The sequence below is a fragment of the Perognathus longimembris genome, chromosome 6 (assembly GCF_023159225.1).
Source record: "Perognathus longimembris pacificus isolate PPM17 chromosome 6, ASM2315922v1, whole genome shotgun sequence".
In the NCBI taxonomy this organism is placed as follows: domain Eukaryota; kingdom Metazoa; phylum Chordata; class Mammalia; order Rodentia; family Heteromyidae; genus Perognathus; species Perognathus longimembris.
In genome coordinates this window covers 66,132,540-66,147,348 of record NC_063166.1, presented here as the reverse complement: position 1 = coordinate 66,147,348, position 14,809 = coordinate 66,132,540, and the positions used below count along the sequence as shown (strand labels likewise).

Genomic DNA, 14,809 nt, shown 5'->3' with positions numbered 1-14,809 from the left:
ACAGAGGCACCAGGGCTCCTGGCCAAGCAGCACCTGGCCAAGCAGACACAACAGGAAAGCCCAACCGGGAAGCCGGGGTGGGCAGGAGGTGAGGGTGGGGTGGGTGGGGTGTCTCCAGTCTGTCTCAAGTACCCCCCCCAGAAGGCAGAGCCACCCCTGGAGACCCTGCCCTGAGGGACTGTGGAATTTAAGGCCAGAGCAGCTGCGGGATGGCTGTCTCTACCCGGTGCCCTCCCCTCTGGGACCCCAAGCCCCTGGAGCACCTTCGGGGGGGGGACCCAGGGCACATTCCCACCTGTGCTGCCTGCTCCCCTCCTCCCTCCCCCAAATCCGCACAAGCCAACAACGCCCCTTCCACCCGAGGAGCTGCGATTCCAGGTGTCCACTACCAAGCCCGGCCTCTGACTCACCAGCCCCTCCTCCCCCCTGCCTCTTTCCCTCCTCTGTCCCTCCCCCGTCTCCCCCCTTCCCTTCCCTTCTCAGTTACTGGGGTTTGCACTCTGGGCTTGCACTTACTAGGCAGATAACCTTCGACGTGAGCCACAGGCCTTTGGTGCTTTAATTTTCAGATGAGGTCTGGCACTTTGGTCAGGGCTGACCTTACACGATGACCCTCTCTCTGCCTCCTGAGTAGCTGGGATTACAGGTGTGAGCCCTTGTACCGCCTGGCTCTGAAGTTCTGTTCTTTCTTGTGTTTGGATTTGCACGCAGGTGCCTTTTGGTGTTGGTTATTTTTTGAGGTAAGGCTTTAGGTGGAGTCTGCGAGGACTAGGGTCTCCTGTGTGTGTTTCCATGCATAGCCGAGGTGACAGGTACACACTTCCTTGCCCGGCCATTGGCTGGGATGATGTCTTCTAGGCTTTTTGTCTGGGCTGGCCTCAAATCTTGGTCCCTCAATCCTTGCCTCCCAGGTAGCTAGGATTACAAGCCTGAACCGCAGAACTGAGCTTACTCGTGTCCTATCTTCCTTCATTTCCCCCTCTCCCTTTCTCTCTCTCTCTCTCTCCGACAGGGACAGGGTGGTCACCACATTGCTGGCCCTGCCTCAGCCTCGGTTGCTGGCCCCACAGGCCCTCACGCCCAGCCGAGGGCATGGCTCCCGCACTCCCCTGGGTGCTCGGTGGCTGGGCTGGAAACTGGGGGTGGGGGTGGGAGGGAGGCTAATACAGGGGCATCAGGGGCCTGTGGTAGATAGTCTCCCACAGTGGGGGGGAGGGGAGGAGGAGCCCAAGGGGCAGATTTTCTTCCCTCCCCTGATTCTGTTCCTTTCTTTTTTTTTTTTTTGGCCAGTCCTGGGCCTTGGACTCAGGGCCTGAGCACTGTCCCTGGCTTCTTCCCGCTCAAGGCTAGCACTCTGCCACTTGAGCCACAGCGCCGCTTCTGGCCGTTTTCTGTATATGTGGTGCTGGGGAATCGAACCTAGGGCCTCGTGTATCCGAGGCATGCACTCTTGCCACTAGGCTATATCCCCAGCCCCTGATTCTGTTCCTTTCTGAGCTCAGCCTCGACAGGAAACTGAAGGCGGATCCAGAGTACAAGCAATGATGTTTTTATTTAAAAAATAAGAAAACCCTCATTACGACTCCGAGTGTGTCTGGGGCTGGAACTGGGGGCCAGGGTCCTCCAAGGGCAGTGTGGGGTGGCCCCTCCATTGTCTGCCTCCCAGTAGGCCCTGCAGCCTCGGCGGGGGGGGGGGGGCTCAGCTTCCCCATGCAGAATGGGGCTCAGGTGTCTGGGACGCAGGCACTCTGGCTGCGCTGTCCCTTGGGGAACTGCCCACGAGGGACCAAGTGAGTGGACAAGGCGGCAGCGGCACAGAGAAGCCAAGCACTTCCCCAAGGTCACACAGCTTGCGAGAGGCCGCGCTCGCTGCCCCCGCCGTGAACCCTCAAACATCGGTGAGCCTGCCTCCGACTGGAGGCTTCGAGTCAAGGGGTCTCAAAAGTGAAAGGAGAAGGGAGGCTAGAACTGCCGGGAGGGAGGGGCGGGGGGTCCCAGGTCAGGTGAGAGGAGAGGGCTGTGCCTGGCTGTTCCCGGACCTTGCTGTCCACCCTGGACTGTGTGCCGCCTCCCACCCCCAGGGTCCCAGCTGCAGGGGAAGGGCTGTGGGTGGGTGGGGGGGAGGAGGCTGGTGCTCTACCCCCGGCCTAGGCAGCGCAGTCCAGGCTGCAGTAGTCGGCCGTGGAGAAGAGTCTGAGCACGTTAACCAGCGGGAACATGAGTAGCGCCCCGACCAGCGAGCCCAGCTGCACCGCCGCCCCGCACCACACGAGGGCGCTGCGGCTCCGGTCGCGCAGGATCACACCCAGCATCACCTTGATGTAGGTGAGAAAGGCAGTGAAGAGGACCCAGGACAGCACCTGCGGGCGGGGTCCAGAGAGAGAGGGAGGGGGGAGGTCAGCGTCAGGGAGCCCCATGGAGGGGGGAGGGGAGCGCGGCTCAGCAGAACTGCCGGGGCTCCGTCCCAGGACATGGGGGGGGGGGGGCGGGGAGCAGGGCGCCTCTCCTCCCACACTAAGCTGGGGACATGGGGACACGGTGGGGACCACCATCAGATGAGGGTGGCACACATGGAGGGAGACAGGGCACCAGTCACCTCCCTCCCCCAAGCCCCAAAGGCTCTGGTCAGTAGGCAGAGGGGTCCCTGGTGGTGAGGGGAGAGGCAAAGGGCAGGCAGAGATGCTTACGATGAGGACTTCCCCACCCCAGTGGCCCTGCAGGAGAGGACAGGGGCTCAGCACAGCCATGGCCAAGTTGTAGGCCCCAAAGCCGGTGCCCAGCAGCGTGAGGGTCCCCAAGGTCAGCAGAGACCTAGGGAGAGGAGAGGAGGTGAGTGACACAGGGGAGGGAAAGCCTGCCCCTTCCCCCCCCCCAACTGCAGCACCGTGAATGGCCTACCCCTGTGGAGTTAAAGGCTAAAGTCTTAGGGGAGCCCCAGGCTGCCAGGCTCACAGCGGGTCAGACAGGCGCCTAAGCCTCCCAGCAAGAAAATCAGCTGTCCTGCTCAGGAGGCTGAGATCTGAGGATCACAGTTTGAAGCCAGCCCATGAGACCCTCGGTGCTAATAAACTACTGAAGCTGTATTTTGCTGGTTGTGTGTGTGTGTGTGTGTGTGTGTGCGCGCGCCCACGCGCACGCACACATGATCACAATCCCCTACGCAGCTTCCTTTGTGACGGGGATGGCAGGTGTGTGCTACCGCATTCCGTAGAGAAAACATACGGAAGCCAGCCCCCATGCATGCAGCCTGACAGGGGGGACTTCTGGAATGAAGTGTGCCCACCACCACCCCTGGGGCTCCTAGGGCCACGTGGGGGTACCTGGTAGGCAGGAATATGGAGAGGAAGCAGGCGAGAGGGCTGGCCACAGAGCTGAGGGTGGCGGCCAGATGGTAGGCCACGGGCCCGTAGGGCAGGCAGGAGTAAGTCTGCACGGAGGGCAAGACGCCGTTGGTGAGCGCACTCACGAAGGCCACCACGGTGTAGATGAAGGCCAGCTGGGCCGGCCGGAGGGGGGCTGCTGCTTTCTGCTCCAGGTGCTCCTTGTCCTTGTTGCTGTCCCCAGGGCCCAGGGGCCCCGTGTCCCTCTCTTCTCGGGGCCGGATGGAGTGCAGGGTGACCTGGGACTGCAGGAGGTCCTCGATGGAGCCTTGCCGGCCGCTGGGCTGCCGCTGGAGGAGGAGGAAGGCCATGAGGCAGCACAGCATCATGAAGGACAGCAGCAGGAAGAAGACCAGGGGCGAGAAGCGGGCGGGCAGGTAGCGGCTCTCCAGGTGGAAGGACGGAGAGGGGCTGCCAGTGCCCTGTAAAGGGGGGGGGGTGGAAAACAAGGTCGGGTCAGTCATGCTCCGGGGGGGTGGGGAGAGGAGGAGGGCAGGCAGGGCAACAGCAACTGCAGCAGCAGGTATTAAGAGAATATAACCGTAAACAATGGATGAATAACAGATCCCCCAACAAAACCTGCCCCTCAGGGACGCTCGGGGAGACCCATCCTCCATCCTGTGGTTCCCCTGCCATGCATCCTGGGGCTCATGGCCCTACATCTGATGGCAAGAAACCAGGACAGGCCACCTCCCCGCCTCTCCAAAGAGAACTCGTTGGCCTCCATCACTTCAAACTGGTTATTTTGAGCCACCATGAGGGGAGGAGGAGCTCCGTAAAGATGCCCGTGTGAGAGGGGAGGAAAGGTATCTGTACCCAGAAGAGCAGCACGACCACCTTTATCTCCATTGATAACAGGCAACCATCCGTGCGTCCATCCCTATGCAGTGTCCCTGCTAGCTGAAGACCCGGGCCCCTGAGTGGCTCAGGGTGCTAAGCTCCAATCAACCTGTTGGCTCTTTGAATCCCCACCTCAGTAAAAGTCTTTCTCTTCTTAATTTGCATGTGTCACTTATTTTTTTGGTCAGTCCTGGGGCTTGAACTCAGGGCTCGGGAGCCATCCCTGGGCTCTTTCGCTCAAGGCTAGTGCTCTACCACTTTGGGTCACACGCCACTTCCAGTTTTCTGGTGGCTAAGTGGAGATAAGAGTCTCATGGACTTTTCCTGCCCGGGGCTGGCTTTGAACCGTGATCCTCAGATCTCAGCCTCCTGAGTAGCCAGGATTACAGGTGTGAGCCACCAGCACCTGTTTTTAATCTGCATGTGTCACTTTGATCTGTAGCCCCATCAAAGTAAAAGGTTAGAGGGCACCCGTGCCACTGCATCTGGGACCAGGCAGTGGCCCGGGTCCCCCTGGGTACCTGGGTGATGTGGGTCTCTCTGGTGGTCCCGGGACGCAGAGTGGCATCGGCTGTCTGGGTGACGTTGACGCAGGTGCTGACACCCGAGCCTTGGATGAGAGCCACGAGCGCGGGCAGGAGGCCGCTGAAGCCCTCGCCCACGAAGAAGGTGGTGAGGTAATGGGTGGGCAGGCGGCTCATGAAGGGCAGGAAGGTGACGGAGGAGGTGCAGTCCACCAGCGCCAGGAAGAAGGTGAGGACGATGAAGGCGATGCTGTGGCGGCCGCCCATCACCCAGGACGTCCGGCTCCACAGGAAGGCGAAGAGGACGCAGGCCATGGTCCCCACGCCCAGGATGGCGAAGATCACGGGGACCTCGGACAGGCAGCCCGGCCGGAAGCGGTGCAGCAGGGTGACCAGGAGGGGCCCGATGTTGGCCAGCTGGATGACCACCGTGAGGTAGGAGGGCAGGTACCAGCCTTCAGGCAGCTCCGTCACCAGCAGGGGCAGCTCCACCCAGAGCCCGTTGACGGCCACCCAGGAGCCCATCCCGAAGACGCAGACCAGCAGGTGGATGAGGAGGGCCATGGCGCGTCCGCCTGGGGCTGGGAGCCACTGTCATCCAGATCAGCCTGCAGGAGAAGGACGCCGGGTGAGCGAGTTCTAGGGCATCACCCGCCACGAGACGACGCTTCGGGGCCCAGGGAGTCCTATTCCCAGGAGCCAGCTGGCTTTTGATTAGCTGAGGGTGCAGGTAAATGCCTTTGAGTGTGACTCATCGGTCCACGACCTGCTGAGGGCGAGCTCGCGACTCTGAGCTGCGCACTGGGGAAAACACGGGAAAGCAAACAAGGAAGCCAGTAAACCCAAGCTACAAAATCCCAGCAAAGTCAGGAAACCAAAGTGATAACCCGGGAGGTATTTGTAGCATAAATCACTGTCAGAAAGGCTTCTTCTCAAGGTGGAAGTGGCTCTATTGGTAAAGCACTATCCTGGAGCAAAAGAAGCTCAGGGACAGCACCCGTGCTCTGAGTTCAAGTCTTAGGATTGACAAAAAAAAAAGGGCTTATTTTCCTAATTTGTAAAGAGTTTGGGTACGGGTGGTTCACACCTGTAATCCTAGCTACTCAAGAGGCTGACATCTGAGTGTCTTAGTTTGAAGCCAGTAGATAAGTCCTGAAAACTCTTATTTCCAATTAACCACCAAAAAGCTGGAAGTGGAGGGAGGTGTGACTCAAGTAGGAGAGCATCAACTTGGAGTGAAGAAGCTCAGGGACACAGCACCCAGGCCCTCATTTTAAGCCCCAAATACTGGCACCCATGCACATGTGCGCGTGCGTACACACACAAGATTTTACAAATCACCAACAAAAGACCTGCGTAAGAAGCGGGTCAACAGGTTGGTATGAAGAACAGGATATGAGCAGTCTAGAGGAAAAGACACAAACAAATGTCCCATGTACACCTCTCTTCATCATGGGAAAGTGACTCCAAGATGTCATTTCTCATCGTAAGTGTGTCCCAGAGACAAAGGTTACCTGCCCAGGACAAAACGTCTCATGAATAAGATTATTATTGTTGTTGTAATAGCAAACTATGAGAATCAAGAAGGGCCCAGTGGAGGGGCTCCGTTCCGGCCGGAATACTACATACCCCATTACAGGACTGAGGCTGGGGAAGGGGCTGGTCTCCCGGCTAAGGGGGAGCAGGCTCCAGGCTGCACCAATAAGAGAACAAAATCAAGTGGAGGAAGACACAGGAGGAAAACGTGCTTTACTATAGCAACCTGGGCACCCAGGGCCTGCTGGGGTGTTGGGGACTTGTCCTGTGTGTGTGTGTGTGTGTGTGTGTGTGTGTGTGTGTGTGTGTGTGTGTGTGTGTGTGTGTATGTGTGTGTAGAGTGGTACTGGAATTTAAATTCAAGGCCTTGCTGGGATTGCTTGCTCACAGCTGGTGCTCTCCCACTTGAACCATGCCTTCTACCCAGCTTTTTGCTTGTTAATTGGAGATAGAGACTCACAGATCTTTCTGCCTAGGCTGGCTTCAAACTAAGATCCTCAGATCTCATCCTCCTGAATCTCTAGGCATGAGCCACTGTGGCTCCTGGCTTGAATGTATATCTTAAACACACACACACACACACACACACACACACACACACACACACACCACTTTTTGTTTATGATGCACATGAGCATACTGCCTAAATACAGAGACATATTTACTTGACATAAAACTTCAATCTGGTGGGGTTTTTGTTGTTAGGTTTTCTTGTTTGTTTGTTTTGGTGCTGGTCCTGGGGCTTAAACTCAGGGCCTGAGCCCTGTCCCTGAGCTTTTTCGCTCAAGACTAGTACTCTATCACTTGAGCCACAGCTCCACTTCTGGCCTTTTGCTGGTTAATAAGAGTCTCACAGAGTTTCTGGCTGGCTTTGAACCACGACCCTCAGATCTCAGCCTCCTGAGTAGCTAGGATTACAGACATGAGCCACTAGTGCCCAGCTCAATCTAGTTTGTTTTGTTATTTTCTTCCTTCATGTAACCACATAATTTTCTAGGGGGACAGGCCTTCAAAGACCACCTACTCCGGCCCTGGGGACCAGTGTCACCCCACCTGAGCTGCCATCAGCTCTCTCAATTAGTGTAAGGCTTGAAGCACGGCTCTGCAGGCTGAACTGGCTCTGCCGTTGCTGGCTGGGTGGCATGGTAGGCCTCTTTGCTTCTCTGGGCCTTCCTGCCCTCTGACCGGGGAGGAACACAGCCCTGTGTCCCCTGTGGCTGGCTGTAGGTGTGCACACTGAGCTCCTGGCTCAAGCCGTGCTGCCCTGTGAGTGTGTGGGGAGGGCTAGCTGATTGTCTGCAAGTGCTAGGTGTCTTGGCCTTTTGTTTCTAACTCAAATGAAAATTAAGTTGTTATAAATATGCTCTTGGAGAACCATCGGAGTCACAACGATAGGAAAATAAAAATTGTCTCAGCAAGGCAAAATATACTTTTGCTCAGAAGGGCGCACCATCAGCCAAAAATCTGGTAAGCAAGCAGAGGGAGAGGCAGTCTGCTCAGGTATTTATCCCTACCACTGCAGGTCCCACCCCTCTGCTCAGATTGGTTGAGCTCAGGTTCACAATCTGCGCACGATTGGCTGGTTTGAATGGGGTAAAATGCATTTACATGAAGTGATTTTGCAATAGGATCAACTGGTTCACAAGTAATCCTAAAATATACCATACCCTCTGCTATTTCTTGAACAGTCTGGGGAGTGTTGCAATTCCAGCTGGAAAAGACAGTTTAAGACAAACCCTTAAATTGTACAAGAAATGTACCCACTGCTTTATGTATGAATTTGTAACCCCACTGTACATCACTTTGACAATAAATAAGTAATTATTAAAAAAAAAGACAAACCGTTACATTTTATAAATCCTTTCTTATCCCAAAGCAATTCCTCTTTTCCTTAACAAGAGCCTAGCCAGCAGGGCCAAAGCAGGAACTTTTTTTAATTTTTAATTTTTTGCCAGTCCTGGGGCTTAAATTCAGGGCCTGAGCACTGCCCCTGGCTTCTTTTTGCTCAAGGCTAGCACTCTACCACTTGAGCCACAGCACCACTTCTGGCCATTTTCTATATATGTAGTGGTGAAGAATTGAACCCAGGGCTTCATGTATACGAGGCAAGCACACTTGCCACTAGGCCACATTCCCAGCCCCATAAAGCAGGAACTTTTAAGCAACCCACTTTGACAGAAAAGACAGCCAGGCACTGGTAGCTCACGCTTGTAACCCAGCTACTCAGGTGGCTGAGACCTAAGCATCCCAGGTTGAAGCCAGCCTGGGCAGGAAAGTCCACAAGACTCTTATCTCCAACTACTCATCAGGAAACCGGAAGTGGCACGGTGGCTCAAAGTGGTATAGCACCAGCCTGAGTTAAAGAGCTTAGGGACAGCACCCAAGCCCCGAGTTCAAGCACCATGACCACCAACAAAAAGAAAAGGCAGGTTTTTTGTTTTTTTCCCTCACAATGACTAATAAAATTAAAACAGGAAACACCTCCCCCCTCCAGCATTCAGAGACATGTCATCCACCAGGCTGCTCCGGTCACAGGAGGAGACAGGCCAGGACCGTGGAGAGCGGAGGCTGGAGCAGGTCCCTGCGAGGCTTGACTCCTGCCTTTTCCTTTCTTAAAGTTTATTTTTAGGTTTTGGAGCCCAAATCTTACTATGTAACCCAGGCTGACCTTGACCTTGAGATCCTCCTGCTTCAGCCTCCTGACTGTGGGAATTACAGGTGTGTGCCACCATGCTGGGACGGTCCCTCCTCTCCTGGTACCTTCGGGAGAGAGTTCAGGTGGCCACGCCACCCCAGAACCTCCCACATCCTGGCGGTCCCCCCCCCCCCCCAGGTTTCCACATACGGAACTTCCTGGGGCCCAGAATGGAGGCAGTCAGACCTGCTTGCAGCCTGCTCTACCACCTCCCCACTGGGGCCTTGTGCAAGCGCAAGCTCTGTTCTCTCCCTCGTGGAGCTGGCTGCCAAGGGCACCTGCCAGGCTGAGCTCCTGGGCTGCCCCAGGACTGGAGGAGGGAGGCGGGCTCCCTGGGCGCCCCATGTGGTCCAGCCCCAGCTGGGGTCCCGGCCTGGAGCCCAGGCTTCCCGCAGGACCCACCCAGAACCTCTCCAAAAGGGTGAACGGCAGCCTGATGCAGGGCAGGAGGGAAGATTGGCCACCCCTGTGGGTTTTTCTCTCGGAACAGCCCCTCCAGGGCCAGGCAGACCAGATCAGCCCAGCCCAGCCCGGGGGCAGAGGGGCAGAAGCAGCCACTCAGGGGGCAATAAATGATCCACCTGATCAAGAGGAGGAAGTAAATAATTAAAGGAGGCAAGGCGGGTGGCAGCTGGCTGTCTGGATACCACGAAGTTGCTGGAGTAGCAGGAGCTTGGGGGGGGGGGGGGGGATGCCTGTTACACAGTGACACTCCCAGCTGGAGGAAACCCGGCTGGACTTCCAGGGTGCATCCTGGGACCAGCATCCAGCCCCCTTCTTTCTAGCCAGGTCTCTGGGTGCTGACCCCGCAGCCACCTGGGAATTGCTGAGAGTCTGCCATCTGCCGTGGTGCAGCTAGGCATGACCCTGACCTCTGACCCCAGCCGCCTCTGAGGTCTGGGGACACAGTAAGAAGCAGCCATCCCTGAGGAGGGGGTGGGTGTGGGGATGACCCTGACCTCTGACCCCAGCCGCCTCTGAGGTCTGGGGACACAGTGAGCAGCAGCCATCCCTGAGGAGGGGTGGGGGTGGGGAGACCTGGGGCAGAAGGAACAGCATGTGCAAAGGCCCCCCTGTTTCAGAACGCTAAGGAGCAGCTCGGCACAGCTGGCCCTCGGCTGGCGCAGTGTAGGCCTCTGTATCGTCTGCCCTGTGTGCAGTGGTCGTGAGTCCTCCTTCCCCCACTCACTCTGTTTTTCCTGGGTGCCTGCTAGGAGCCCGGGAACCACTCCTGCCTGCTCTCGGGAATGTGCGGAAAGTGGTCAGAAAGGGAGATAGAAAACAGCCAGCCAAGGCCAAAGGCTCAGACAGAAGCAAAGAGGGTGGAAGTGAAGGTGTGAGCTTGTGTCTGGAGAGAGAGGGTCCAGGGTGGAGACAGCCAGTGCAAAGGCCCTGGGGTGGGGCCTCCCTGCCGAGTTCCAGAAACAGACCTAAGTGTCCAAAGAACAGCTAGAAGGCCACAGTGGCTCGGCCTTGGGAGGGAGACAGGAGAGCGGAGAGAAAGTCACCTCAAGCTGCAGGTGAGAGCATGGGTGTTCCCCCTTAGAGCCCAAAGGCCCCTCCACCCAGAGACCAGCTCTTAATGTTTAACCTTCTGGCTGTGGGCAGGAGCCAGGGAGCCAGCTGGGGTGAAGGCTCCGAGCCTCTTTGCTGGGCTCATGTCTGTAACCCTAGCCATTCTGGAGGCTGAGATCTGGAGGGCTGAGCTTTGAAGCCAGCCTCCAGCCAAAAGCCAGGCTGGAGGCATGGCTCAAGTGGTAGAACGCGAGCCAAGTAAGCAAGCCAAGCAAGCAAGCGCTCCAAGGCCCTGCACTCGAGCCCTGGTTCCAGCAACAAACCAACCAAACCCCAAAGGGCAAAACAGCAATGAGAGCAATGCTGGCTGGCTGTGGCGATGAGCTAAGCTCCTCGCTACCTGTCGCCCCTTCACTGAACCGCTGGCAGGGAAGAGGAAACTGGCCCAGGCAGGGAGGGGAGTTCACCTGAGGTCACACAGCCTCTCAGCTGCGAGCTGAGGCTTAGGCCCAGGTATGTGGGCCCCTGTGGGAGCTGGCGGGGGGGGGGGGGGAAGGGATGCCTGGCGGAGCACTCCCCCCCCCACAGCCTCCCTGGCATTTGGGTTGACATGGGGGAGAAATGGAGGGACGGGGCCCTCCTGTGCATCTAGACCAGAAAACAGAGGATCAGGCTGGCCGGTAGCAGGTGGTTGGCCCCTGCATTCCACAGAGGAGCCCCATAGCCACAGTGTCTCCGTTTGCTGCTTGGTATTTACTGACTTTCCTCCCCACCCCACCCCTTTTCTCCTCAGTTGTGGGACTTGAACTCAGGGCCTACGCACTGTCCCTGAGTCTCTTTGTGTTCAAGGCTAGTGCTCTACCACTTGAGCCATAGTGCCTCTTCTGATTTTTGAGGAGTTCACTGAAGATAAGAGTCTCACGGGGACTTTCCTACCGGGGTTGGCTTTGAGCTCTGATCCTCAGATCTCAGCTTCCTGAGTAGCTAGGAGATGTGAGCCCCCAGTGCCTGGCTTTGACTTTTATTTCTTGTGTGCTGAGGCTGGAGCTCCAGTGCCCCCCACAGGGTCTCCCCACCCCTGGACCCCATCCCCACCCTCTTTCTGAGTCATTGAATTAAACCCAAGAGAGGGGAGGAATTCAGGGTGGATCCCTCTTGTGGGGCTGGTGCTCCTATCCTCCTCTGACCCTCACTGGAGATCTAGTAGCTCCAAGGCCTCTCTGGCCCTGCTGCCAACCAGCAGCTCCGTCACACACCCCTTATCCTTGGTTTTTCCTTTTTTTTTTTTTTTTTTGCCAGTCCTGGGCCTTGGACTCAGGGCCTGAGCACTGTCCCTGGCTTCTTTCTGCTCAAGGCTAGCACTCTACCACTTGAGCCACAGCGCCACCTCTGGCTTTTTCTATGTATGTGGTGTTCAGGAATGGAACCCAGGGCTTCATGTGTGCTAGGCAAGCACTCTACCACTGGGCCATATTCCCAGCCCTCCTTTATCCTTGTTTATCTGGTAAGCGTGATCTTGGGGTCCTCTTCCCCATTGCCCAGACAAAATCTGGTCTGCCCAGGGTTGGGTCCCCGGCCCCCCATCCCTCCAGGCTCTCCATGTGCGATGTACATAGATAAGGTAGCAGCTGGTGGATACAGAGCCCTGAGAGCCGCCCCAGCCATGAGGGATGGTCCGGCTGGCCAGGAAGGCCCCGGCAGAGCCAGGCTGGGTGCTGCCCTCGGCTCTGCCCCGGGACGGCAGGCTCCTGCACCTGACCCGGATCGGGGCCTGGCCTTGGTGAGCCCGACTGGAGGAGAACAGGGTGGCTTTTGTAGGCAGGGTAGGGAGGCAGGGAGGCTGGGAGGCCCAGGGCTGAAAGCTAGTGGGAGAGTCCGGGAGATAAGACGGGGAGAGAGGGACAGAAAGGACCGAGAGCACGAAGAGAAACGCACAGAAAGACGAGGGATAGAAAGAAGGAAGGAGAAACTGAGGCCGAGAAGGAGGCCGGGAGGGGACTGGATGCTGAGCCCTAGGTGTGGGGGGAGCCTGGGCTTCGCTGCTTCTGGACAGGTGTGGTGTCCTTGCTGGCCGTCCTCCCTCGTCTGTGTCCCCATGGGGTGATGAGGGGTCCCGGCCCGGGCGTCGGGAGCTGGGCTGGGGTGTGAGGGTCCCGGCCGGGGCGTGGGGGTCCCGGCCGGGGCGCGGGGGCTGGGCTGGGGTGTGGGGGTCCCGGCTGGGGCGTGGGGGGCCGGGCTGCGCCGAGGCCGGACCCGGAGGCCGGCCGGGCCCGCAGCATCCTGGCTCCCTTCCTGCCTCCCCGCCTTCATGCCAGAAAAGGCGTCGGGCCTGCCCTCCCCCAGGCCGGAGGGGCATCGAGGCTTTCGGGGCCCGTCCCGCCCGGACCCCGGGGGGCCAGGCTGCTGGTGGAGCCCGGCTGGGCGAGGTGGGGACCCCGCGCCCGCTCCGAGGCCTCGGCGCGCCCGGCCGGCGGCCTCCCCGACCTGACCCGGCGGCCTGGAAGTAGGGGAAAGGCCGGGCCGCCGCGCCCTGCCCGCCCGCCCGCCCGCCGCGCCCGCGCCCCGCTTACCGGCCCGGCCCGTCGGGTCCCGCTCTGCGTGCCGCCCGCCCCGGCCGCACCTGTCCCCGCCCTGCCAGCGGGAGGAGCAGGGCGGGGCGCGGCCTCCCCACGCCCGGCTCCGCGGGACGGGCCGGGGCTGCGCCGGCGCTCGGCCCTGCCCGGCTCCCGGACCCCGGCGGCGGGGGTGGGGTAGGGGGGTGGGGCCCGGGCGTCACAGAGGCACGGGTTCCATCTGCACCCCCATGTTCCAGGTATGGAAACTGAGTCCCAGGGATGGGGCGGGGGGTGCGACCCCAACACGGGTGCCTCACACCCCACCACGTCTTCCTGCCGCCCTGTGGGGGAAACTGAGGCCCAGAGAGGCTACGGACTTGAAGGTGCTGGAGCTCATACAACCTCCCAGACAGGCCCTGGGTCCTGGGCTATGCCCATGGCCGGGGAATGGGGTGGGAGGGGTTGGTGGCACCCCGAATCCTAGGGGCCTGAACCTGCTCCCCCTCCAGCAGGCCCCCTGGTTGGGGCCTGGGCTATCCAGAAGATCTTGTTAGGTCCTCTCCCTGAGGGCTCCATGTAGATGCCCCCACCTCATTAAGTCTCTACCCAGTTACCTGGGTAACCTGCAGACCTGGAGGCAGTTACCTCCCCTTTCCCTGAGGTCACATCCTAATCCACCTGGCCACACCCCTTGGCCCTGCCCTAGATATAAGGGAGGGCTGGGTGGGGGTTGCTCTCTCTCTCTCCCTTCTCTCCGGCCATGGATCATCTTGGCCACAGGCCAGCAGTTTGGTAATAAACTTTCTCTCCTGCCTGAATACCGCGTGGCGTTCTCCGTCGGCTACCTACTTTAAAAAACCTAACAGATCTGAACCAGGGATGTCTTTTCACCGGTCCTGGGACTTGAACTCAAGGCTAGCATGCCCCATCATGGAGCCACAACTCCACTTCCAGCCTTTTGGTGATTCGTGGGAGAAAAGTCTCGTGGACCTTCCTGCCCTGTCTGACTTTGAATGGTGATCCTCAGATCTCAGCCTCCCGAGTAGCTGGGATGACAGGCGTGAGCCACCAGCACCGGCCTCCATTTAAGTCCTATCTCAGCCTTTATTGCTTTCTCATCTGTCACCTCTCCTAGGCACACCTCAACTGGCTGTCGGCCCAGCTGTCTATCTGGGTCCTGGGGTCGAGTGAGAGAGTTCAGGTTAGACCTGGAAGGTAGTAAAAGTAACAGAAAAGTGTATTGTCCTACCCATCCCCCCCCAACTGGAGCTTGAATTCCAGGCCTTGGGGGTACTGTCCCCTAACTCTTTTGCTCAAGGCTGGCACTGTACTTTGGAGCCACAGCTCCACTTCCAGCGACAGGAAAGTTTTCAAAGAAAGAAATGCACTTTCAAGGCCGGGCACCGGTGGCCTGTGACCCTAACTACTCAGGAGGCTGAGATCTCACAATCGGGGTTCAAATGCACCTCCTGCAGGCTGAACGCCGTCACATGGAGAGAGAGGCCAGGACTTTTACTCAGCACATTTTCACAGCAGGGTGAGGGGCTCTGAATTCTGAGCGTCCCCAGGACCAGAGTCCCTGGCCAAGGCAGGAGACTTCTTGAAAGGCACCTGACCCTGAGGGCGTGGCTACTGGGCAGCAGGGTCGGTTAGAGCTCAGTCAGCTCAGGAGCTTGTTGTACACCTAGGCAAGAGCCAAGCCTTTCATTAGTTTCCCTGGTGTAAGGTCCTCTCCCTGAGGGCTCCTTGTAGATGCCCCCACCT

At 58.4% G+C, this 14,809-nt stretch overlaps 1 protein-coding gene across 3 annotated transcripts; it reads right to left on the bottom strand.

Annotated features, from left to right (window-relative positions):
* Positions 1-2,117: 2,117 nt before the first annotated feature.
* Slc52a3 (solute carrier family 52 member 3) lies at positions 2,118-13,106 on the bottom strand. Of its 3 annotated transcripts, none has more exons than XM_048347440.1 (5): positions 13,061-13,106; positions 4,742-5,352; positions 3,321-3,802; positions 2,688-2,811; positions 2,118-2,360 (listed from the first exon to the last, which is right to left on the bottom strand). In XM_048347440.1, exons 2-5 carry the CDS (start codon positions 5,306-5,308, stop codon positions 2,148-2,150), a joined length of 1,386 nt encoding a protein of 461 aa, XP_048203397.1. In that variant the 5' UTR covers positions 5,309-5,352; positions 13,061-13,106; the 3' UTR covers positions 2,118-2,147. The 3 variants fall into 3 exon arrangements, with proteins under 3 accessions (XP_048203397.1, XP_048203398.1, XP_048203396.1); XM_048347441.1 differs by lacking the exon at positions 13,061-13,106 and adding an exon at positions 10,165-10,488; XM_048347439.1 differs by lacking the exon at positions 13,061-13,106 and adding an exon at positions 8,949-9,086.
* Positions 13,107-14,809: the final 1,703 nt, after the last annotated feature.